This window comes from Stegodyphus dumicola, chromosome 2 (assembly GCF_044657685.1).
Source record: "Stegodyphus dumicola isolate Sdum_Otavi_A_Nest chromosome 2, ASM4465768v1".
Taxonomy (NCBI): Eukaryota; Metazoa; Arthropoda; class Arachnida; order Araneae; family Eresidae; genus Stegodyphus; species Stegodyphus dumicola.
Genome location: NC_140769.1, coordinates 44,526,168 through 44,553,446, shown reverse-complemented (window position 1 = coordinate 44,553,446; position 27,279 = coordinate 44,526,168). Strand labels below are relative to the sequence as shown.

Below are 27,279 nucleotides of genomic sequence, written 5' to 3'. Positions count from 1 at the left end.
ATATGTGTTTTTCATTGAAAATAATTTCGTTTTTGACATTCAACAAAATAAAGTTTTATGGTTTAAATAAGCTACAAAGATTATTATTATTATGCCTTACTTTTAATGCAGACTGTAGTGTACGAGCACGAGAGTTAGAAAGCTGCTGTGTGGTGGTGAACTTCCTTAATATTTAACGTTAGTAGCATTGTTTATTCATTATACTGATTTTTAAAAACATTAAAAAGCTTTGTCTGTATCGAAAAGGAACAACTTATTTATTTAAAATAATTTTTTTGTTCAATCTCAAATGATAATTCATATATATTTGATAAAGAATGATCTTCCACGGCATGGTACAGGAAAAGTCTCTTCTTTCGATCAGAGATGAATTTTTTGCAAAATGAAAGCAAAAGTTTCTCTTTCAGGTGCTAAAAAAGGCCTTCTTTGAGGAATTTTACGATGGGGAGAAGAAATTCTTCTGGGGAATTTTATACAGGGGAAAAAATATCAGGAATGCGATGTGGGAAAATAAAGCTGTGTTACCAGTTTAAACGTTTTAGTCCAATGTTCTAGAATGTATAAAATCAAAATGAGTGCTGATACATTTTATTTATAGTGTTGTGTATTTAGCTGCTTCTTTGGAGTACTTTGACATGTTAATTTCGACATTAATTACGGTTAAATGTATAAAATAATATAAAGCTACGGACGTATTATTACTAGGTATCAAACAGACTTCTGTTTGTAAAATCAAATTTTAGAATATCATTTTCACAAATCTTCTCGTGACCATGAAATTAAAACTAAAGAAGTAAGTGCGTCTATTTTTGCATGTATGTTTAATACATTTTATCACTGAATACATTAGCAACACCGTTAAGGAAGATGTTTTTAATGGCGAATATCAGTATATCGATATAAAATTTTAGTTAAAAATAATAAAAATCAAATATATCAAGTATAAATTTCAATTTATAATAAGAATTTATAATTCAGAATATAGAAAGATTTATAATTCAGAAGATATATATATATATATATATATATATATATAATATGTGAAAAAATGTAGACAGAGTTACTGGCAGTTCGCTTTCTTAGAGATAAAAATTGTAATTTCTTGAATTCAAGTCTTGATAAGGAATGTTGTTTTGAGTGGATGTAATATTCATAGCAAAAGTCATGCTTTGAACATAAAAATTCTTAAATGTCAAGAGCTATCGGGATTTTACTTTTCAATTCTGTATGAAAGTTAAACGTCATCATTTTCCATTTAAAAGGTAAAAATGGGGTAATTCATTACTAAAACTAAAAGACTTGGTGATAATGCCCCAACAGTCTTCAACGTCGCGAATATTTTATGTTAGCTAAGCATACCCGACGTTATAAACTTTTTTAAATTTACAAAACACGATGCAGTATGTCGAAATAATTGACCCTAAGGTTTGCAGGAAAAAAAAACATATCAATGTAAATTAATTAAAAAAGATAATTTAGCAGATTTTGATACAGATCTCTTTTGTTCTTAAAGGGGGGCAGGCCTAAACATTGCTTCTTTTCTCTATAGATTAAGCTTTTCCTCCTCCCTTTCCTTTTTATTAATTTCTCCATCTGAAGAAGAGGGGCCTGCGTCAACCGCAAGTCATGTGTAAAAATTATTTCCATCTGAGCATTTGATTTTTAATTACAAATGAAAATGATTGACTCCAGGGATAGTTGAAAAACAAAAACTCTTATTGGTCATTTTTACAATGCAATACAATGCTTTAATTTTCTCTAAATAATAACGAAATTTTATGAAAACGGTTTAAGCCTCAATACTAAGAGGATTCTGCAGTTATAAAGACCTAAGTTTTATATGAGGTAGGTCTACCTTGCAAAATTCGCGGGGATATACGAGAAGAAACATATTGATGTCATTATCGTTTCAAAGACTATTACTGATCAACGTTTAAGAATTTTTGACGAATCGTAGGCAAAATTTGGTTAGAAGCAAAATTTGGTAGTTTTGGCTATTAAAATCATATTGGGTCCGTTTTTTAAGTTCATAGCTCCTTCAAGGAAACATTAATTACACGTGTCTAATTAAATTTTACATATAAATGTGCGTATCATTTTCTGTTTAACTTACTAAAACATGTAGAGAACCTTTCAAAGCCAGAAGATATGAAATAATTAATGCGGCTTTGTCTGAATTCAAACTACCGATTATTTGAACTATTCGTTAAGGATAATGTGTAGTTTTCGAACTGAAATTTTTGCTATATGGAAATCGTATAAAAATTTAGGATTTATAACACATAATTCTTTCACCATGGATCTTAAAACATTTTTCATAAATTTCTGTACGTTATTTCAAGAAACCTTTTCATTTGGAAAGCATTTTTAGATTCATTGTGTAAAGAATAGCCTGTAGCTATGAAGCCTGTAGCCATACATTCCGAGTGAGAAAGCATGGATATAATTTGTCCTTCCTTTCATATGAGACATTGTTGGCCCACCTAATACGTGCCTCTAAGTAAAGAGACTACTGCTTCCGGCCTTAGGAATGGCCAACGCCTATAAATGGCTAGATCCCGCCTTTGGATAAAAAATATCTTCCGAGTATTCATATATTTTTATTATGGCGGATTGCTAGGGCAAATTATAAAATATAGTGCTAGTTTCTCAAATTCCTTTAATAGAGTTTTTGCTAACTTAGAAGCCAAACAACAAAAATCAGCGTTATGTTTTCAAACTTTCACAGGACTAGCTTCGATGGTTTTACCGAACCATTATCCTCAGCTGCAAAAGCGCATATGAACGAGATAAAATATAATGATTAGATAAGATAAGATAAGAAAGCCTAGCCAGGAGATAAGCTACTGGCGCCATCTGTTGATGAAACCAGAACTAAAACATAATTTCTTTAAAGGCTGAAGGCAAAGATGGATTGGAATTAGGGTCGTTAACTAGAACAGAAAGATTTTTTGAATGTGAAATGCCTCTAGAAAATCCACTTCACCAATGGAAGATGTTTTTTGAATAATTTTGGCAGCAGAACAATTGAAAATGTGATTTTTGGACCAACAATGTTGGGCAACAGAAGACTTCTGTGTTTCCTTTTTTCTAACAAATGCCTGATGTTCCTTAACGCGAAATTTTAAGGCTCTGTTAGTTTGGCCAATGTAAATTAAACCACACTGACAAGGAATTCTGTAAATACCCCAGGAATTCATATCCGCAATGGGGTTCTTGAGTATGGAACTCGGAATTTTATTGTAGGGAGAATAAACGACCCGAAAGTTAAATTTCTGCAAAATACGTGCAACTTTATAGCTAATTGATGGAAAAAAGGGAATGACAACATAATTTTTATAATCTCCTAAAACAAGAATGTGCCTTTTGGTCTATTGAGATGAGAGTTTTTACTATTTTATTAGAGTTTACTGCAGCCATTTTATATTACTTTACAACTCATTAAAAATTTTGAATGTGTCAGCCATCTTTCTGTCCGGCAATAGGTTTTGAAAGCTCCGGGAATGGAGGTTACTCGTTAACGATTATCCTATCTCTTAAATATTGCATTTCCCTATTTATAATGATACTTGCCACATCCGAATAGGAAGGATTTATGTCGCAAATATTTTGCAATATTCTCTCGCGTATTCCTATTCTATCCACATGTTTTCAATAACTTTCCTGTTCCTCCCGCCGCCGTTTAAATGTGGCCATTTCCGTCTAGGACATGGTCACCCGAAGTATGTCTATTGACTCCAACTCGCCTTCGCTCCGTAAATATCCAAATTTAATCAAACTGCCGACATCCCGAAAGTCCGCTACTTACGAATTATCATTCGGAGGGAATTATTCAAAGGTTTCGACGCGGATTCCGAGCATTAAAGCATTCATTAGTTGAAAATTGTGTCCACTCTGTCGGTTGATGGATTCCAGCTATAAACGACTAATCAGGTCTTCAGTTGAATCTCGTTCCTGACGCCGGCCACCGTCCCTGGTGACGTCATGCGTTCGAATTACCTTGTAATTAAGTGGTTTACTATGAATGGTCAGTTGTTTCTCGAATTTCACATGCAGGAACTTTGTCCGATCGGTTGCTCATATTCGTCTGGATTGCTTTCACATGTGTTACTGAAGCGTGGACTCTTGTGATTAGATCTTGCAATCTAAATTCTGTTTACATTTTAAATATTTAAAAAATATTGCAGCTTCATGAAAATGGCATGCTGTTTCAGGTTGAGTAAGCCCTAGCTCATAATTTTCTGTTTTTCATATAAGAGTTAGGTAATAATAATAATAATAATAATAATAATAATAATAATAATAGCACTTCAGTTCATATATCAATGGATAAATAATGCGTATTTGTTAGCCAGGTTACTCATATTTATTGATTATTTTTGAGTGTAGTAAATTTTACCTATGACTTCGCTGATTTTTAATTTTTTAAGACAACTATTATATAATGCTTCTAAATTTGTAAGATTAAATGTAATTAGCTATCTAATTACACCTGTTTGACCTCCCTTTGCCGTAATATACTATTGCAACTAAATAGTCCTCTAGCTAAACTGCGATTACATACACAAAATATAAAACTTTACTCAAATTTTGTTAAAATTACATCTTGCGGCGTAAATTAGAGGACACTAACCCCTGCTATTTGTAGGATTTCTGGAACTCAAGTATTTAAAACATAAAATATAATTTTTAACTAAGTAACTCGGTATCAGCAATGAGGATTCAATTTGAATGGTTTAACGGGTGCAAATTTCGCTCAGTCCCAGATCCAGGCGGGATGCTTCTCTATTCCTGAATATTCAGGCTTATACACTTATATGGTGGTTGCCTCATTACTTTGTAATTTCTCCCGTTATTGTAACTCAACTCTAATTTACATTAATTAATTAGTAACTATTAATTTTTAGGATTTACTTTCATTGTTTCGAGCTAGCTAGTCAATAGTTAACACGTATAACTAACTCTAAACTAAGTGCTCTGGTTTGGTCTCTAGTTTTTAATTAGTGCAAAATGTTTATTATTCCAATTAGTATAGATTTGTAATTTTATATCTAACTGGATTTATATCTTGTTAGCTAATACTGCCAATAGTTCTGTAGTTGGACACATAGCTGTATCTGATATTGCTTAATAGCTCGCATACTTACTGACCAATATAAACTCTAGTTTGGCTTCTAGCTCATAAATAGCACAAGCCATAGCTGGGCCTATAGCTCACTAGCAGGCAAATGCTATAGCGCAACCTATATGTTAGCTAACATGTTTATAATTGACAACCTAACATGAGCTTGACATACATCTCATTAGTTGACACTGGATATTTATCCTCGTTAACCAGCTCAGACTATAACTTATTAGCGCATGTTGACATGGGTTCCCTAGCCAACAATAATTATGGTTTTTCTCACATATGTTTTTAGCGACACTTCGATGCCTAACATGGTTTTTTATGTCCATCAAGAAATGCGGAATTTAATTCCTGAAAGATCTAAATCTTGGTTTCTTAAGGGATATTGACTCATATCGAAAGCTTCATGAATCCTTGAAATGTGATGAAGGGCACCATTTCATTAAATGCTATAAGTTTTAGACATGTTTCTAGAATGTATTCATTGAAAGTTTTGCTTGCAGTTTACGGTTAGTTGGAACAAAAGTCCGTATGTTTTAATATTATTTATTTAAGAAATTTTTTAAAAACAATTGCATATTTATGAGTTTATGTCAAGTGACTAAAACTGCTGAATAATGAGAGCTTTGCTCGTTTGCCTCCTGTTTTTCGAACTATGGGTCCTATCGATTGGAAGGCTACATCGTAATAATCATGTATAGTGAACTCGTTTTCCTCCTAGTACCTGCGATAATGTAATATACGACAAGGTAAATACTATTATCGCTCAATGCTTTTTATTTAAATTTACTTAAATATGGGCTCTTTTGGATATAACTAAACTGAAATATTCCTTTAGATTAAAGGGAAATGTTTGTTAGCTCTATTTGATATCTTTAAACATGTAAGATGCAAACATGTAATCTGTTTATAATACAACATTTGGGAATTTTCCCAATTAATCAGACATATTCGCTTTAGACATTCATCGGTAATAATCAAATCCATTTATTTCTGTAGCATTTCATTCCTGAGAGCATTCCTCAAGGTACACCGCATGTGATAATTACCGAGAGAAAAGGGGATTAACAATAAATATCCGTGCCATTTCCAAGACTTGAATATACAGTGGATGGACAAAAATATGGAAACACCTTGTGAAATGCATGTTTGAAAAGAAAGATTGATTTTAATGAAATATGTAGGTGGCCCTGGCGTTTGTGACTACTGACGCCACCTATACAACTTCGTAAATGTGCTAAACAGTTCAGTTGTTGTCGGAGTACTGTTATGTGAGGTTGTCATTGCATTATGTCAGAGTTAACAGACTTCGAACGTGGGCAAATTGTTGGAGCACGTATGGTAGGTGCTTCCGTAAGCAAGGTAGCCGAGGTGTTTAGTGTTTCAAGAGGTACTGTATCGAAGATTTATTCCGCATATTTGAAAAGCGGAAAAACATCATCTGCTAAATCACAGCGCGGACGAAAGTGTGTCCTTAGTGATCGTGACAGACGATCATTAAGGGAAATTGTGACGAAAAATAAGAAGACCACAGCTGCAAAAGTTTACTGCTGAAATGAATGTTGTGTTACCGAACCCTCTGAGTACCAAAACAATTAGAAGGGAGCTTCATAAACAGGGAATTGCTGGCCGTGCTGCAATTGAGAAGCCACTCATCAGTGATGCTAATGCCCGTAACAGGAAAAGGTGGTGTTTAAGTCATAAAGCCTGGACTATAGAGCAGTGAAAGCGAGTAATATGGTCTGATGAGTCTTCTTTCACATTGTTTCCCACTTCTGGCCGAGTTTACGTCTGGAGAACGCCATCTCAAGCCTATAATACAGACTGCTTTTTGCCAAGAGTGAAATATGGCGGGGGTTCTGTTATGGTTTGGGCAGCCATATCGTGGTTCTCTGCTAGCCCCATGATAACTGTGTCAGGGCACATGAGTGCCAAGACTTATGTGAACATTTTGGCCGATCAAGTTCATCCCATGGTACAAACTTTGTTCCCCGATGGTGATGGTGTCTTCCAAGACGACAAAGCCCCTGTTCACACAGCTCACATTGTCCAGGACTGGTTTTCTGAGCACGAGGATGAGTTGTCCCATCTCCCCTGGCCACCACAGTCACCAGACCTGAATATTATCGAACCTTTGTGGTCTGCATTGGAACGGAAAGTGCGTTCTCGTTATCCACCGCCAACATCGTTATCTGAACGTGCCACCGTTTTGCAAGAAGAATGGTATAATATTCCCTTGGCAAACATACAGGAACTGTATTTATCCATTCCGAGAAGACTGCAATCTGTTTTGGATGCCAACGGGTTTCCTACACCATATTAAGCAAAAAAACATGTTTTTTTAAAGGTGTTTCCATATTTTTGTCCAACCCCTGTAGGTCCAACAATGTGGCAGACGACTCCGCTAACCAGATATCGAACAAGAAAGGAAAGTGGCAAAGACAAATTTCACAAATATTTTGTAAAATTTAAAAAGGAAAGAAACATTGTTATGTCAAAGCCATTCATTCTGTTTTGAACCACAGCAAATCAAAACGTTTTTTTATTTAATAATTATAGGTAAATTAAATTTGTCTAATGTTATTTGCTGTAAGGAAATGGAAACCAAGGCCTTGGTATTCTAGTTTGAAGAAACTGTTGCTTTCTCTCAGAACCATTTATGTGGCAGAATTGAAGGAGCGATTCACTTTGCCTCAGGTGGTAGGTCGAGTGTCAAGCAAACCGTAATCCTGGAGTCTTTTAGCTCAATGCATCAGCGCTGAGACACTTCGCGTGCCGTTTCTCATTGCCGATCCCGATAACAGGCGGGATTGGCGACACCAATTACATATTGTTACCAACTGCTAACGGGAACCGATAAAATGAATGGAGTTCGCTTAAAACCTATTCGGAAATCGCATTCCGCGACTGATTACCCGAAAAGCAGTGGTCGGAGGGAGAGAGAAACAGCGCTAAATTAAAAGTGGGCAGACACATTTTCTCCCTCCCTATTTCACTGTAAAGGAGAAATTAAAAAAAAGCAAATCCACCTCCCCCGAGGGGTGGGGTTTGGGTTTCTTTTAATAAGAGTCAGGCTGTACATAAGGGGGTGGAAAGGGGTGGTCGCGAAGCTGCACAAACACGTGTCGCGAGCGCATCGGCGGACAAGGGTTCTGGCGCCGGTGGGTGTGGGGGGTGGGGCGTGTTCCGTCCTTCGTTAATGAGTTTTTCTAATCGAAATGCATTTGCATCTCTTAACAAGTTTTCTCTCTCTCTCTCTCTCTCTTTCTGCTTTTTTTATACAGCTTCCTCAGACCGTAACGACTTTCTTCTCCATTAAGTATTTTGCTTCTCATAAAAACCTTGCATTCGCTTCTTTTTTAACGAATGTTCTTATTAAAAACGATGTAAGGGCGCAGCTAAAGCTTTTTTTTTCTTCAACTTCTTCCCCCTTTCCTTCATTCCTTTCTAGGTTCTCTACCCTCGTCGTCATTTGGAGTTCTCTCCACCACCCCACCACTTTTTTTATTTTTTATTTTTTACCCGGCTGTTTTTCATTACGGCTCGCGTCTGCGTCTTCATTTCTAGCTGCACCCTACTACCTCTGTCTCCTCACCCCGGGTTTTTTGTCTCTCCTTTCATTTAGAGCCGGGTAAAAAAAAAAAAAAATTAAAAAAAGGAGCTTAGTCATTAATGGTTTTTAAAATACAAACATGGTTTTTTAAGATTTTAAGAGCGTAAAAAAACAAGGGCCGCTTCGCTCCTTGCATTAGAAAACGAAAAAAACACTAGAATTTTTTTTTTTTTTTTTTTAGTTTTCTATCCTCCACCGAATCTTCTCCTGTCCCGGGGCAGTTTTTTTCCCTTATTTTTTTTTTGAGGCGAGGGGTGGCACGGAAGCGGCGACTGGGGGGGTGGTGCCTTTTTTTTTCCTCTTCCTATGCTCGCGGGTACGGTTTGGCAATATATTTTAATGAACCTTCTAACCGGTGGATATTAGAAAGCGCTTGATGAGAATATTTGAAGCTCGCATATTTAAGAGAGTAAAAGAAAGAGAGAAAAAAATAATACGTAAAAATAAAAGCCTTTTAACTACGCTCTTTATTTACTTATTCGAGCGGGTATCGCCAAATTCATCGGCTTCTTCCATTATTTATGACTGAAGCCCTCGACGGTATCGATCCTGCAGGTGCACGCAACGTCACTGAACGCCTTCAGGAACGTCTCCAAAAACGAGCTTTTACCTTTTTTACACGTTATTGCGCTTTAAGCGCTCTCCGATGGCACAGCTACAACCTCATTACTCTTCTTTGTTGAAGATTTCATGTTCCCATCAAGCTGAAAATCTGAAATCTGTTGCAGAACTTACAGCAAAGAGGCTAACCAGGCACGATCTGATGGGTGAAGTGATATGAGTTTATTATTAGATTATGGCGCATTGCATTTTACAGAGTACTGATCGCGAAAAAGTAGTAAGTTAATAAAATTATCCCACTAGATCGTTTTTTAAATTACTTTAAATTGAGCCTAACGTTTTCTCGGGCTTAAACATTTACAGACACAATTATTGACCTACACAATGTTCCTCAGATAGGATAATATATTAAATATAATTACTTTTTGAACTAAAATTTATACGTATATATGAAATATTTTGGAATTTTGAAAACATATGTTGATAACGTCAAGAAGAAACTTGCAATCACGGTCGATTTTAATATTCATTTTTGTTCGTTGACAAATATTTTTATGAATCAACGTAAATAAATTGGTGCAGTAAACATCTGTTCTAGAATTTATTGCATTTCTGACATGTTACGATAAGGGAAGCAGCAGCAGTTCTACCTCTCAAGAGAGAGAGGAGAAGAGAGAAGAACGAATGCGACGTGTCTAAGATGAAAGCTTGGTTCATTTGAGATTCAGAGTCACTTCAGTTTTTGATTACTATGTTCCTACTAGCTGTTTCTGCTGTTCTTGTTGATTCAGTTTGCAAAATTATCTGTCATTGGTGGGATAAAAATGGGAAATAGCCAAATGAAAATGGAAAGTTAAGTTGAGCCTAGGCGAAAGGCTCCAACAAAGTGTCTCGCCACACAAGGATGCGGTCACCATGATGATGCACGCAAACGTGGAATTCATATGACGAAACGATGTCACGCCATTCAAAAATCCATATATCATTTAACGCAGAACTATAGCTGCGGATGCCTGTGCTGGGCTGTTGAAAGTAGGCGAAACGGTGGCTGACTTGCAAACACTCCTGCACACGACGGTGCATCTTACGCAAATGGACACTTGCCGTACATTCAGATTCCTAAATCAGGGTGCATGGCATGATCTTGCGATTCATACGGGCCATGAGCAGATGTGACTATATATTGCTTTCTCAGTTCCTTCTAAGCCAGGGGTTCTCAAACTTTTCAGATTTTGTACCACGTAAATATGAAACAAAAATATATATACTTCCATAAAAGCATTTCATCATGAAAAATCAATTCATCCTAAATGGAGTGTATATAATCAAAGAATAAAACCATTTAAATTTATATTATTTAATTATATCCGTCAATGAAACTTTTACAGTACAATAAAATATGAATAAGTATACTACAAGTATATATATATATATATATATATAACAATTGTGGTAAATAATGAGTAATAATATATATATTAAGCAAATAATATAGTTTTACAAAAGCAAAGAAGACACCTGAGTCACAGGGCCAGCATTGAAAAGATACGTTTAAAAAATGTATACATTCTGTCTTTTTGACATTTTAGATAGTACAAGATTTTAAAAAAAATGGTGAATGTTGTGAAATTTAGTCAGTTTTCTTTTAATTGAAGCATGTGATTAAACGTATTTACATGGTTTTGTGGTTAAGGTGTAAAACAAATTATTAAAATAAACCAAGACCATAAAATGCAATACCGCACCTTAACAATGTTGTTTCTCTATAACACTACTCGTATTATTAACAAGCAACTTAATCTTAAACGAAGCAAAAAATAGAATTATAATCATATGAAACACTGTCAAACAAACTAAATGTCGAACACATGTCAGATTTAGGATTGTTTATTCTTGAGACTGTATACGAAACTATCATTGCCATTAGTTAAAAAAAATGTTAGGTTAAATATCAGTGAGGTATTATATTTGCTTTATAGCACCATAAGATTAATTAATGATGAGAATTAATGCGACTAATAAGCCTGTTTTACTGAAACCAATTTATATATGTCAGGTTTATTTTCATTAATTTCAAGCACAAATCCGATTCAAATTGCAACCATGTTCTATATCTATTTTTGATTAATAGCATAACTGGAAATCCAGTTTCCCAGAGATATGACGTGTTGAAAGGCATTAAAAACTTTATCGCTTTGTCCAAAATATACCCATATATTCATCTGTTCTTTTTAACCCAAAACTGCATAAGTTATCTTTTTGAAGTCGTCATTTCAACATTAAAGCTAGAGCCGTAAAAGTCAAAAACTTGAAAAATATATGTGTTTCTGACTAAAATAAATTAGATTAGATTAAAATAAAATGTTAAAGGGGCGCAATTTTACATTCATTTTTAACATTCATTTAATTTTTTTTCTGTAAAAATCGTACCACTAAAAATATTGTAATTTGTACCACCATTAATACGTGTACCACAGTTTGAGAACCGGTGTTCTAAGCCCATATCATACGAGTCCATATTCGCAGTGATTTACACAAAGCATACTTTGGTCTCCTTCTTAAGTAAACAGCGAGGAAATGCGACGTACATAAAAAATTAGCAAACGCCAGGTATTAACTCAAATAGACAGGGATTTTTTTTATTACTGGTGTCCATAACTTTCACCATGCATTGCATTGTTAACCATTTTCATGTTATATATGTTTTAAAGTCATTGCATATTTTCTTCATAATGTTGTCATTGTATTGGCCAGCCTTTTATATATAGCGAAACCTGTCTAAGAAGAACAGCTATAATTCCGAACTATTTTGACCTTCGATAGAAGCGTGCACCTTGCGAAAGAAAATCAAAAACGTTCAGTATCATTATTTAATTCCCTTCCAGAAGACTTTTTCCTATAATTATCATCACCTCAGAGAGTTTACTGTCGGTTACTTACTGTTACTTACTGTGTAGAGAGTTACTGTGTTTATGTACTCAGAAATACTAGTCAACAGTATCAAAAGAGGTTATCGTCAGATGTTTCATACTTGGAATCCAAAGGTTAAGCTGAGGATGCTCTGGAATATATGCGTTATGTTTTATGCTTTTTATGTTTTGTGCTTTTAAATATTTTAAAATGTAATTTGAAGAAGCTTTATCAGAGCATTTGTTTAGAGTATTGTAATATGATCAGCTGTTTGTTGCATATATTAGAAAGCATTAGCATTTTTCATCACTTCTATCATTTTCCCTTTCAGCTGTTCTTATTTTTTTCTTTTCTTTTCTTTCTTTCTTTCTTTCTTTTTTTTTTTTTTTTTTTTTTTTTTTTTTTTTTTTTTTTTCTGAGGCTTACAAACATGCCTTTTTGAGCCTCGAAATCACTGGAATTGTACATCAGCCAAAGCAAAAAGATTATTTTTCTCTCTACGTTTTGCTGTGGGGTCTGAATTTCTGACTCGAAAGCAATCATACAGTTTTCTTTCTGTTCAGCTCTTGCTATTGAATGTCCGTGTTTAAAAATATGACTTTTGTTCGCAAAAAGAATTTTTTTTTATCTTCACCATGTTTTCAATAAAAGAGCTCGAAAAAATATTAAATTTGAAATTTAATATATGTATATGTCATTCCGATAAAAAATTTCTAGGTTTCAAAATAGTTTGGGGTATTTAAGATAATGACGATCAAAATTATTTCCCAGTGCTATTAAAACACTTATATCCAATGAGTTAGCTACATGTGGTTTGTACCTTTATCAAAACCATTTAGGAGCTTGTCGAGGTTGTTCTGATGCTCTAGCCTGAAATCACTCTAAATAGATTCCATGTAGGTGTTTTAAAGAAGGGCAACTATGAAAACGTCTCGAGGATAATGTTAGAATTATGGGACTTTTAATTAGGTGGTTGAGCCAAGCTCATATGTATGGTCAAAATCTAGTTATCAGCAATTTTCAGCTTGATACACAGAAAGTGTATCTCGCAACGCTGCGCGTTTTTTATACTTGTGTTCTCATTTGACTGTCTTGTGAAATATATAGATTTCTCTATAAATAGTAATAAATTTATTGTGGACTCTTGCAATTTACGTCAGCGTATAAGAGTTTTATTAAATCCTGTTCTGTAACTTCTTTAATATGAATAATCATTTTTAACCCCTAAGCTCTCCGACGCTAGCGTTGAATTGGATTCAGTTATTTGGATTATAGCAGATTTAATTGAATCATAGCAGATTTATTTGGATTATAGCGCAATAAAGCTACCTGCTTAAAGGTATGAGAGACATGTTTTCGAAGAGGAATTTCGTAAGGGAATGTAGTTAGGATTCATATTATACTTAAGGAAAACCATAATGTATGGGAAAAATCACGAGAAATATGTAGCTAGATCATTAGCGGGGATTTGAACCCAGATCGAACTATCAATGCTCAAAGGTCTTATTACTTGAACAATGGTGGGCTTGCAAACACTACAGCTGGCTTTTCGTTGTATATTTTCGTAACTGTAAAATAGCAGAGCCATGCACTCCCAAGTGATCTGCAAATATCCTTCACATTTGACCAATGAAATACGAAGATATTTTGTGTTGCCATATTTCTATATGTAAAAACTATGCAGTTCGTTTGCTGTTTATTTTAAGTTCGTTATGTTAAGAAGGGAAGTATTTTGGCAAAATATCAGTTGTTTATCTGGAATCTTCAGGTAGACTGTCTAAATTTCTCCGTATTTCCTCAGTTTTTAGTCCTCTCTGTAGCAAGAAGTTAAACACTGAAAATATTGCTTCCCTCTGTTTTATAAATTACATTATTATTATTATTATTATTATTATTATCATAGCATTAAATGAATTTACAATACATTTCATTTTGATTTCATCTTTATAGTATCATTTCTGTATAGTAATGCATTAAATTTAATGAAAATTTATTTCTTTTTCTTTTACCAGCCTGAAATTAGAATGTGAGAAACTGGCTAGTGAGAAGACAGAGATGCAGCGGCATTACGTCATGGTAAGCACCTTTATTTACAAAATATCAAATCTCTGTTAGTTATGTAAAAGATTAATTGTTTAAAATTATCTTTAAACTGAAGCTTAGTATGTAACTAAACGGAGTTACTGAATTCATTTAATAGGTAAGACTAAGCTCATAGCTACCAATCGTACGTTAATTAGTTCTAGAAGATCCAAAATCTCATTTACTTTTACAGTACTTGCCGTATGCTGACAAAAGCCTTATTTAATATAACAAGCTTACTGGAATTTGCAGGATTGCTTTGATTGATTAGCTTATCGAGCGCTGATCTGCAGCCAAGCAAATCGCATCAAACTTAGCTCTTCCAATGAGCATTTATGGTTAAGTTTAATAATTAATCAAGAGAGGAATAAACAGTATTGTTAATAACTAACTGTTGGTTATTCTAAGCCAAATTAAGCTATAAAGTTTAAACTAGTTTCAGTTTTCAACAAATTATTGATTTCATTTGCATTGTCGTTCTATGCTTAAGCAATTTTCATTCATTATGCTGAAACAAAGTTTTAGAGATACAATATGCTAAGTCCGTTGAAAGATAATATACGTAGAATACACAGGTTTACAATTTCAATAGCTTTTAGATGGGAATTTAAATAAATATGTTTATTAACTGAATTAAGTCCGTGCTTGGAATTTATTATCTGAAAAGCTTATTTTGTTTCAGACTGGCACTGTTTCCCTATCCGAAAATTAGATATGGGTACCTAATATTGAATTTTCTGAAGGTTATGCATCAACATGTTTGAACTTGCTATTGTACAGCCATGGTCTTCGATATTTTATGACAGCGAATAGAAGTATTTAGTACGCTTGCACTATGAGGTGAGATGGATGTCTCTGTTTCTACATAAAAGAGATGCGACTGATTTTTATATTAAACTTGGGAAGATTTGTAGCGAAACACTTCTGTTGTTATAGTATACAAACGGTGATGAAACATAGCAGAGGCATTTCAAGACTGTAACTTCAGCGTTACAACAAAGCATGTTCTGGTAAATTCTCTACTATCAACATTGTACATCCATGGGCAGAGTGTGAATAGTGATTATAACGCACTAGTCTCTAAAACCATTCACATAGGTACTACCGAGAGATTGCATTTACTCCAGAAACTGAGGTTTTACTCCAGAACAATTGTCTGGCTGCATGTTGATGCTGTGGCATTGTTTAAAATCGATATCTCAACACTAGAATATCTTGTTAATTGTTAGACTTAGTGAAGATGTGATTTCTGGACGTTCTTAGCATTGAAGAGGCAACTATGGTTCTCTACGGCAGAGAATCTCTTCTGACGAGGAACTGCATCAGTAGTATTAAGGAGAATATGATAAAAGAGTCTATTTCATGTTTTTAAATCTTTAATAAAACACAGTGAAATGTGTAATTCAATGCGAAGTGCTCAACTTGTAGAGACATTAGGTATTTTTGGAAGCAGGCAAGATAGAAAATGAGAAACGCCTTCTCTGGGAATCGAATCGCGGACCTCTGGAATATGCGCCTACTGTGCAGACCACTGCACCATGAAGGCACGCTAAGAAGGCGGGAGAAATACCTTAGAAATGAGTCATCTGATACAAAGTATAAGATTCATTCTAGAAACTTTTGAATCAGCTTGCGTTGTTAACACAGATTTTGATGATTGTGTGATGTTAATATACTGTAATGAAATGTAAGTAATAAGATAATCAGTTCACAATCAAGATATTATGCCTGTTTTAATGACTTTGCAGTAATATTATAAATCTTTACTGCACTATCTCGGGTATAATAATTTATTCGAATAAATAACTTTATGTCAGCTTTCAGTTACTGAAACTGAGCCTTCATAATGCTATATCAATTGTTGCGTTGAAGGCTTTATCTCTACTTCCATTTGTTATACTTAATTATAAAGAAGTTAGTTCTCCTCTCGAAGCTTTTATGTTATGCTGTGTTAGTTACAAATAATTTTATTAGTCAAAACTAATTATTAATCGAAACTAATAAAATCCTCAATTTTAACCCAATAAAACATTCCAAGTACCACGGGAAAGCATTTGAAAAATGGAGACATAACAACATTTTTTTCTAATAGTTTTGTACTTCGTATGTAATTGTTGCAGTTTATTAAGACCTAAACTTATAAGGTATTTCTCCCCTCTTTTTAGCATGCCTTCGTGGTGTACTGATCAGCACACTCGGCGCGTATTTCGAGAGGTCCGTGATTCGAGTCCCGGCGAGGGCATTGCTTTCTTCGATATAGCTGTTAAACTTACCTAACGTACAACTTCCGAGATGAAAAAATTATTTTCCTGTTGCTAAATTCACTTAAACTTTAGTGTACTTCACTGACAGTCAAAGTTAGCAATTCTTTCTTGAGAAGTCTGTATTGTTAGAGAAGTTTGCAAGAGAAATAATTGCAGTTGTATAATTTGAAAAAACAAATCACAATTTTGCCAGCTAACTTTAACTACAATTTAAGTCGGATTGCTAATCAATCGTAACTAGAATAAAAGTATTAACCGATCAGTTGTCCGACTAAAAATACTGAAACCCCAAATCATACACCTTCTATACAAAACAACTTCAGAATTACGTCTTTACTTCAATGCATTAGGATGTTATTTAGACAGGCAGCATTCTAAGATATGCAGAAGCAGTAAAAAAAAGAATTTTAAGAAGAGTTAAAACCCTTCGAGAAAAGTTATGTTGCTAGATCTTTTTTTTGGGGGGGTGGGTGGGGGAGCGAGTGATCTTTCAGTGCTAGTCTTTCTTTCTTTAAATTTACATTTATTAAAGTTATTTAAATTATTTTTTCTTTAAATTTGCCGTAACGGAATGTATAATCAAAAATGCGATATTTCTTCTACTATTATTGGCCACCATTTCCGAACATGAGTGATATTTTAGTCCACCATTACGGATTTAACTGTTATAATCAACTGTTATGTACTTGACCACAAAGAGTCAATATGTTTCTTTTCTTAAATTTCTTCCTTTTTATCTTGATGCACTGGTATTTAGATGGTATACTATATCTGGTTCTCCTATTTCTAAAATAGAACGACTACTGCTAAAGCTCTTCTGAATGAATGAATCCCGAATCATCGAAGATATTTCTGAATCTATTCATACTGTTTTAATATACATTCACGATCACTCTAAATTTCTTATGGAGTCAGTTCCACTTATTCTGCTTTCAGTCTAAAATGGTTATTAATTTGTCCATTCTACTATTCAATATCTTTGGTACTTCTCTGCATTCCTGTGGCTTCTTAAAACCAATTTACCTTTTCTAATTTTCTGACTTGTTGTTATAAGAGGTATTAGGTACATATCTTAGAATACGTACATTTTAATTAAATATCTGGGATAAATTTTAATAAGTAGAGGTTTGTTCTACAGTGCTTGGGAAAAATCATCTATATTAATCTGAGGAATTTTTCGAGAAATATGAAGTGCAGTTCCCCTAATTATGCAAATTAATTGGAAGAGTTAGACTCCTCAGTGTTCAGGGCCACTTACGGATAAATTTGGAAAGCTTTTCGATGATGTAAACTCTTGTGGTGATTTCAGAGTAATTACTGTGAAACTTTCTTACACTTTTCGATCCTTATGAAAATTTAAGCTATGAAAAGTTACTTCGCTAGATTAAATTTAAAGGGAGTTTTGTAAGAACCTTCTTATTCGTAAGTTAATGATCTAAGATTCAATATCCATTATCGTTATTTTGAGTATAAAATGCTGTTTACATTTTCTTTTTCAATAATTTGAAAATTTAACTTCTGTTCAACTTTATTTTCTATTAATTTTATATTCTGCAGTTATTATTTTTTTAAAATAAAGGAAGTTTCTTGTATAATTTCTTGAAAATTCAATCAATATGTATGGTATTAATTTCTTGAAAATATTTTGACGCTAAATAAGATTTAATAAAAAGGTTAGCATTAAAAAATATAAAATCTTACCATTATTTATCCTTCATTTTGATCCTCTCACCTGCATTTGTTACTGATAATTGTCTTCTTATTCGTAATGCAATGATTTTTTATATCTAAAATGTGGCCTTTTTCTTTTTCAGTATTACGAAATGTCGTATGGTTTAAACGTTGAGATGCATAAACAGGTAGGATTGTTTTTCTCTTTCTATGTGTATTTTTATATGGTTGACGTCTTAGCATAATCATGATTTTTTTCTTTTTTTAATTAATGAATGCTTAGTATTTTTCGTTACTAGCAAGATTACATCATTGAGGAATTTCGCTTGCTTTTTTTTTTTTTTTTTTGTGTGTGTGTGTGTGTGTGTGTGTGTGTGTATAACTTTGCTTATATCTTTCCAAAAAATTCGTATTTATTGAGCTTACATGTGGATTTTGTGCCAGATATTATTTTTATACTTTTGCATGCAAATACGTATGGAAACTTTTGAAAACGTTTAAATTATCTCAGTTTAGTTCAGTCCAATTTACCTTTTGAACTGTAGTTACTTTTAAAGTTAAACATGAAAAAGTGTAGTTTGATAAATACGTGCTATGTGGAAATAAATTATATTCATAAAATATAGTATGTAACCATGAATCATCATTAAATCGTCGATAGATCTATTGTTTGGTTCTTTGGTTTATAAGCCTTTCTCTTGCATTTCCTTGCTTGTGATATATTGGGGCATAATTATTAATTAAAGTTGCAGCCTTCCTTCGAAAGTAGGGCTTCGAAAGTAGAGCTAAGGTTCCAGATCTGCTGCTGATACAAGAAACTTTAAAAGCTCTGAAAAAAACTGTGTTCACGATTATTCAAAGCAATCCCTCTTCATCTCGATGTGCGAGCTTGATCTTTCTATGGTTCCATGACGAGTCTGACTGTTCGATGATTGAGCTCCAAAACCTGCTCTGGAGTAAAACTTCGTTCGCAGTCTGTGCTGAATGTTTGATATATTGCTATTCAGCAGGAACCATATGTCACATTTTCAAGATGTGGCTTCATACAATGAATCTTCGTCACCAGGTGATCTCGAAATTCTAGTTAGAAGGCACACCTTAACTTCAATTAATTTCCTTGCAATGGCTAACTGGAAGCTGTCCATTCTTTGGGTCCATTCCTTCAATGTCTTACCTTTCAAGAGCACACCTTTCAAGAACGTGAAGAAAGGCAGTGTAATACTTCTTTGGCGAAATGAAGCAACTCCAATGATGGAACACAGCAATAACTTTTATTTAGCACTAAAAAAATGGCGACATACAAACAAGAAGAGAAAACATATTCTATCATTTAAAAATAAATTACATTCTTCGTGCGAGAGTCGCACGAGGCACTCGAGTTTGGTTTCAAATATTGCCATTCACAAATACCTTAATGTTCATCTATTTAAATTATTTAAACTACAAGATTTTAATATTATTTAAAGCTGTTACAGCGGATAGTACTGTGTCAGTAAATTTCGATGGCTCTTTAGCTCGTAACTGCTCATTTCCCCAACATGCAACAAAGTTCTCTGTTTGTACCATGTGGGAATTCATGAAAACGAGAGCCATATTGTCTTTGATTAGCGATCTTCAGAACTGTTCAGATCTTCCTTTCTTGAATGTCCTGTAAGGATGAAAGGGCGTCATTACCATTTGATCCGTAAAATTTATTTAAAATTTTTATCATTAATATTAAAAGAGCGGTTCTACAATTTTATCATCAATCTTCTTCGGAATTCTAAATTAATAGTACTTACTAGAAGCTAATGGAAGCATTTTCACCTATATGCAAATTCTCAAATTTTATCTGCCAAGATTTTCTTTCTTTTATTATCATTTTAATGTGATACTTCTTCCCTATCAAGAAAGAGATAACTCGATGGGATGAAAATCTTTTACGGAAGTATTTAATGTTATTTCGCGTGGCTAAATTTTTTTCCAATTAGATATAAGAAAGGCTTGTCATAATGTCAGACTGAGAGGAAACGTTTTTGGATAGTCGGCGTTTCTATAAACTAATGAAATTCTTCACTTTGTTTATTTCAAATTTTCTAAAACTTTTTCGTGTATGCCCATGGAAGCTTCCTGTGCGCTCAGATAATACAGGATACGCTCAGATAATATAGATGCTCGCTAACACACTAGCAGCTTAGTATTTTGATCTTATCAGGTTGTTAGCTTCTGATGGCTCATGTGACACTGAATACGTTTTTGAGATCCAAAATTAAGGTAATGCTGCAGACGTGCGGCTTCGTCAGCACAACACAAATGCAAAATTGCAAAGAAGTTTGTTCTAAATTATGTGTTTCGTTTGCTTCATTTTTATGTGTATTTCTATTTCATTAATTCGTAAATAAATTCGTAAGACAAAATTAAAAAATTATAAGTATTAGTAAGATTATAAATACATGTAATTCTGGCATTGTTTCCTGAGAATGCCTTTTAAGTGTGTTTGAAATGTCAGTATAATAGAAAAGATAAAAACCTTGCGATAACTTGTGAAAACTTGCTAGAAGGCTTGTGAATAAAAAAAAAAAAATGTGAAAATAAAGAACTTGCGATGAGGAAATTATTGCGGAATGAAATGCGAAAGCATGTGATCAATTGTCAGAGGATAACAAGAATAATATATATAAATTTAGCTCGAGTCAATTGTTGAACAACTGGAATTTCAACAATAAGTTTTAAATTATTCAGTTTTTTTTAAATATTTGAAACTGCGCTAGTTCAAATATTTCTTGTTACATGAACTAAGCTACTTTTCTCATCAGAACTGAATGTTTGAAACTCCCCATTCAAATATTTCATCTTTTTAATAAAATAATTGGCATTCCAGCGACGACTCACTAATGATGTGACTACTGTGCTATGTTAAGAGTGATGAAATTGTAAAAACCCATCTTTTACCAATTAAGAAACGTGTTTCATGCAACTCGGAATTCATAATTTTAGGTGCAGGTCAAAAATCAGCGAATAGAATTCATCGTTATCTTCTGGAAAGTTAACTTGCATCATGCTAAATAGCTACATATCGTGCCATATTGACAGACATATGCATTGTGTGGTTTCAGGCTATGTAGCTACATGTTGGTGCGAATATGCTTGTTTCGTCGTATTACCCAGTATTTCATTATTTTATTCGTAGTATCTTCCTTATCTCTGAGGATTAGTGGGTTTAAAGATAAATAGAATGATCAGCCATTTTAGGGAATTTTCATAACAATTAATGATCGTGATGGTTGTAGATTCTTGAAAATTATGTAGCGTTAAAAATTACGTTGTTTTCGGCATTTACATTCCGGATGTGCTGTTTCGTTTTATCGGAAGTGTCCCTGCATTCGTTTTACATGTTCTGGCTATTCCAGGATCTTTGTTTTGTGTACTTAGGACGCGTTTCCAGAAACCTGCAGGGTCTTATACCTAGCGAATGATAAAGGTAACTTCAGTACATTATGTTATGTATACAGGTTTAACATGAGACTACGTAATTCTACGTTCTCGATAATTTTTTGCATTCGTTTCTAATATAGTACAAAGGGCATAGTAAAGATATAAAACAATTGCTATGAAACAGGTTTTTTTCCTCTCAGACGAGAAACGTTAAACGCTTAGCTTTGTAACATCCATGCAAGTTGGTTTCAGTACCATTCCATACTTTTTCTCCAGTAAGTAGCTCTTAAATTCAGCATTTTGGAGAAAACTGATGATTAAGCCATTACGTTTAGTACGAAAGTGACCATTCAGATCATCTCTAAACCTGAAACTTGCAACTGTTTGATTATAAATTTACTTCTTATTGCGAGCATACGAAAATCATTCATAGCCATTGGTAATTTTAAAAGGCGCTATCTGGCGGCAAGTACTGCATATCTCTGAAAAAGTGCTGTTGTTTCCTGTTCGCTTATTCGGTTTTCAGAGTATTCAGCAATGATGACTATCATATTCAGCAATTTTTATAAAATAAATTCTTTTAAGGAAACAACGTTGTCTGAGGGGATGGATGTGATTAACAATTTTCCTAATCAAATTCTTTTAAAGAGTAACCCTGATTATATTCATTTCTGTAAAAATTTATTAATTATAATTTCATGCTTAACACAAGGATGGTTTTGTTAATTGACTGAGTTAATAATTCGATGAAATGCTAATTTTTTAAACGTTCTCTGAGTTTTTGATTCCCACTTTAGATTCCATATAAATCAGTCTGTACTAATCAGTATTTGAATAGGTACATTTAAATTAATTTTAAAGACTTAAATGCTTTCATTATCAGCAATAGTAAAATCAGTAAATAACTTGAATTAATTTTTCCTGATTTTTATTATATATGTTTAACTAAAAGATCGTATAAAGTACTTACATCTGAAGTGTTTCTGATATCAGTACAGATATGTATACATATATTACCTGTAGCTATAATTTATTGCGGTTTGGAAACTGCAGAATAAAATCTTAAAATGTCAATTTGGTACTTGTTTCTCTGTGAAGTTGTTGCATGTATTCTTGCAGTACGCCTCAGGGCAGTATGCCATCATGCTGGCATTCTGCGTTGCATCATGTTGCTTGTAGTATGCCATCATGTTGCATGTATTTCTGTAGCATGTATCAACGCAGATATCGAAGGGTACTACTAAAAGAATACTTGAAGACATGATGATAATTTGTACAGGCAGAATGTATAAGTTGGCAGTCGTGCCAGATTTAGATTTTTCTTTTTATTTAGTTGATCAAACATTTAAGCCAACATAAATAACTGAGGGTCACAGTGCCCGGTTTTGGAGAATTAATTTGCACCGTTGTCATCCAACTTTATGTAAGGAACGGAAAGGGAAAATATCCAAATTAAAATGGAGTTAAAATTATAAATATTTTTTTTACATATTTTTATTTTACATATGCATACATATTACATTTGCCCTCAAGCCAAAGACGAGAAGCAAAATTCCCGGAAAAAGTATTGTAACATTGAAATAAGATTGACATATTTTTATATATTTCTATTAACAATTAATTCATAATTACTGATTAATTTATTAATTAATAACTGTAAATATAAATTTCTTTGGTTATATTGTGATCCCTCCTTCCAACTTGCCTTCGTAGTGTAACGGTAGCCCACTCGGCGCGTATTCGAGAGCTCCAGGTTTGAGTCCCGGAGAGGGCATTGCTCATTTTTCATGTACTCTTGCTTTAAAATAACTTGATGACTCTATAATATATATAAAAGGAATATTCTGTATCTAAAGAAAATAAACTGCAAAGTGTTTTGAAAAATGATTTTCGAAAAATTGTTTTTGATCCAATCGAAGGTCACTGGGCTAAGAAAAATGTTCGCTGAATCAGGATATGTCTGGAAATATGTCGCGAGTAAAAAAAAAAAAAAAAAAAAAAAAGCTACTCTAAATTTCGCATAATTTTATTTCAAAATGCACCTGATGTTCTATACAAGTCTTATAATAAACTTAATAGTGCTAATTGTTTTTGTTTTCCGGCATTAAAACCCAATTTATAGCTCCAACGAGACCTCTTCGCTGCGATTAGCTACTCCTGTATTCAACCGTCAACCAACGTATGCAGCTGTAAAAGGGCAGCAGCTGAAAACTTCATGTCTTGAGCTGCTAATTGCGACGCATATTTTTGGTAACCAACTTCCGAGCAGCCTGTCAACATTTCATTTACCGATTTTTAATAGCGACATCTATGAAGCTTGAGGAAGTAGTGGTAAGAAGGAGGGATGTTGGGGTAAGTGAGTGTGGGAAGATTCTGGAAAATGCCAACCTTTTAACTGAATTAACGCTGCTTTTCGGCGGCGTCTGTGCCACGTATTTTCAATAATAAAAACGAATATTTGAGGAGTTTTTTTTCTTCTTGTTTTTTTCTATTTTCCACGTTTTGGGGCGCGAAGCAGATGGGTGTGTGCGTGGCGTGTGTATGTATGCCGTCGTATTTGCATTGAGAGTCTCAATCTGTTTAAGTCGTCGCATCGAGCCTTTCGTTATTTTAAGGCGGGAGGCCGTTCCCGATGTTTGTGCAGTAGCTGCTGAGAGTAATGTCGGTGCCGTGAGGCGTCATCGCTAAGAAACTCCGTTTCAAAATGAGATACTTCGAACTGCCAAATAGCATTCATACGCCATTTTTGGACATTGCTTGGGATTTATCTCATATGAAATTTTCTTCGTACGGTTTGAATTTCGAATAAATTGGACTGTGTAACTAAATTTTAAATTGAAAATTCTTAAAATCCAACTAATTAGCTAACTCATTAGTGACTACTTCAGTTTCTAATTTTAAATAATCAACATAGAAGATCCTTATCAGTTAATCTGATGTTTCTCTGCTATCTAATCAGCAGTGTGAACGTACTCTAAGTAATAATTTTTCTATTAGAAGAGTGTGATAACTATTTTAAAATGAAATTTCATATTTAAAAAATTATTTTAATCATTGTAATAATTAGGAAAATAAAAACTTTTATGCTTCCTCGCGCCGTAAATTAAAAACATATATATTAAGATTTTTTTAAAAAAAATTAACTTTTCTTTTTTTATATATAAGGAGTGAATTTAAAACTTTTTTTTTTGCAAATAATATTATTTATTTATTATTCATCTATTTTTGCTAACACGGGAATATTTAAAGTGAGGGAAAATTTTATCTTGGATTGACGTTACTTTTGCAGTAAAATGCTGGGCTTTTCGAGAGGAACCATCAAGGATTTTTATTTTACTTGGGACTTGAAGAAGAGGGTTGCATGTTAGCCTCTCTTTAAAAGTCCAACTAAGGTTTACTCAACGACGAACTGAATCCATGACACAAAGAAACTATGATTTTGACTAATCCAACAAAATATCGTGAATATTTTTAAAACATTTTTTACCTTTCATTTCATAGACTAACAAGAGTCGAATCATTATTTTGACGTTATTTTCACACCCAAAAGAGAAGATTTTAATTACAAAAACTAATTAAATTTACACTTAAAAAATTTTATAATATCAATTTAATACATATTTTAGAAATTACGTATGACTCATCATCTTCATGTGTTTATACGTCAGTATTAAATTTTAAAACGTTTTATTTATCAAGTACAAATCTTCGCTGTTCCTCGCCATAAATTTATGTTCACTTTTTTATTGCTTTCAGGAAAAGATGTCCTAATAGTATATTTCGTGCGATTATTACCACGTACATTTATAGTAAACGAACATTTCAACTGCCGAACCTGTTTAGCTTTATTGTCTTCATATCCAGGTGGGGAAAAAATAAAAAAAGTATTTTTGCTGCTGAACGAGAAAGAAAGAGATAGTTATCTCTCTTCATGGCGTAACGTTAGATCAGCAAGGAATGCTCCGAATTCTTCAGTTGATTTATCGATGGTGTAATGTTTGTTACAACGTGCAGGTATATTTATGTGACAGCATTATGAGTTGGAACTTGTCTTTCTATTCGAGCTCTTATGTATTCAAGTGCAGTTTTACTTATCTGTGAAGATTCTTTAATACGAAGAAGAGATTAGAAATAAAGTTATGTGTTCTGCTTGCTGCAGGATGTTGTTTTGCTGGTTGCTGATGCAATAAATGTCGGTTAGATTGATTGTTTGGCTAAATGAAGTTTTTATGTGTGACATTACATAGTAAAATAGAAACAATGCTTGTAATTGCATTTATTTTTTAGTAGCCTATCTTTGGTTCTTTTTCCTGAATCTTTGCGATAATTTTGATGGCAAGAATACGGACTGCAAGCTAATATTTGACGTTTCGGAGATCTGAAAAAAGTTTATTTTGTGTATAAAACATGTATTAAAAATTCGAAAATTAAGGTTTACTAAATTATTTTCATGGGAGGTTTTATTCGTTTATTTCTTTTTTCTGGGGGGGGGGAGGAGGAACTAATGCACAGTGACAGAAATCATACAAATATTTTACCTCTTTTTTAAAGTAAAAGTAACACTCAAAGTTACCTTCTTATAAAACGAATTATTTGGAAGAAAATATAGATAACAAACTATGTATTACCACAAAATTTTATTGCAATCATCATGTTTTCTCTGGAGATAAATGTGGATAATGCAACAAGGAAATTCTTCCCTTCCCCAATCATGATTGGTACCTGGCAGAATCGCAGGATTTGAAATAGATATAACCCTTTAAAGGCCAAAACGCTTGAGAGAGCCTTCCATTAAAACGACAACAACGGCAGTGATTGCAATGTTGTTGTCTTCCCTCCCCTTAAGGTATGTAGTAGCAGGTGTAATTTTCCCAAATGCATTGTATCAGTTTATTGTAAACAGCTTGTCCTAAAAGGCTAATGGAAGCTTCTTTAATTTAGAAGTCAAACAACAAAAATCAGCGTTATATTTACAAAAATCAAAGCTTCTTTGTTAGGAAACAGAAAGGATGTCGTTTGAAATCTTCACACCTCTTTGTGCGGTAATGGACAAGTAGGGTAAGAAACGAACGAGACGGGGACGGGAGTTTGGCTATTTTAAGAATAGAGTTAGAAGTAGAAGTAGAATTCTAATCAAGTTAAAGTGGTTAAAGGCAAGTAGATGATATAACTTCGTGCAGCATTAGCTGCATGGACCGAATTACAGAAAACCACTATAAAAAGTTTGTTTAAGAGTGAACTCCAAGTATAATTAAAGTCTAAAAATAGTGAAAATTGCAGTAAAGAAGTAATTAGAATTTCGGGAATTTCACCTGTATTGCTTTTTTCTTCTATGGCTGAATTAAAATTCGTTCAATAAGTAAGCGAATGGTTAATAGCAGTTTGTAGCTACTATAAGATTCTACACTGTTTACTAGTAGCTGAAAAAAAGGCAATGCTGTTGGAACTGCCAAAAGCGTTTTTTTCAATAAGTATTCTGTTCTATTTTTCCCCTTATGTTTTCGTAAAAATTATAAGTTGTTTGCGTAGTGTTTTTTCACACTTGTCATTTTATTATATTGCTAAGCAATTTGTTCTTATAAGTTGAATCTTGCGTAGCGTGATTTTATAATGGCTTTCAGTTTTTTTTCAGTCAG

At 33.5% G+C, this 27,279-nt stretch overlaps 1 protein-coding gene across 2 annotated transcripts in view; it reads left to right on the top strand.

The window, feature by feature from the left end:
• LOC118202282 (transducin-like enhancer protein 4) overlaps positions 1-27,279 on the top strand; it is a 645,188-nt gene that overhangs the window by 147,215 nt on the left and 470,694 nt on the right. For both annotated transcript variants that reach the window (XM_085810638.1, XM_085810637.1), the window contains exons 4-5: positions 14,225-14,288; positions 18,373-18,417. In XM_085810638.1, coding sequence (XP_085666764.1) covers positions 14,225-14,288; positions 18,373-18,417 — 109 coding nt within the window. The remainder of the gene's footprint in view (positions 1-14,224; positions 14,289-18,372; positions 18,418-27,279) is intronic.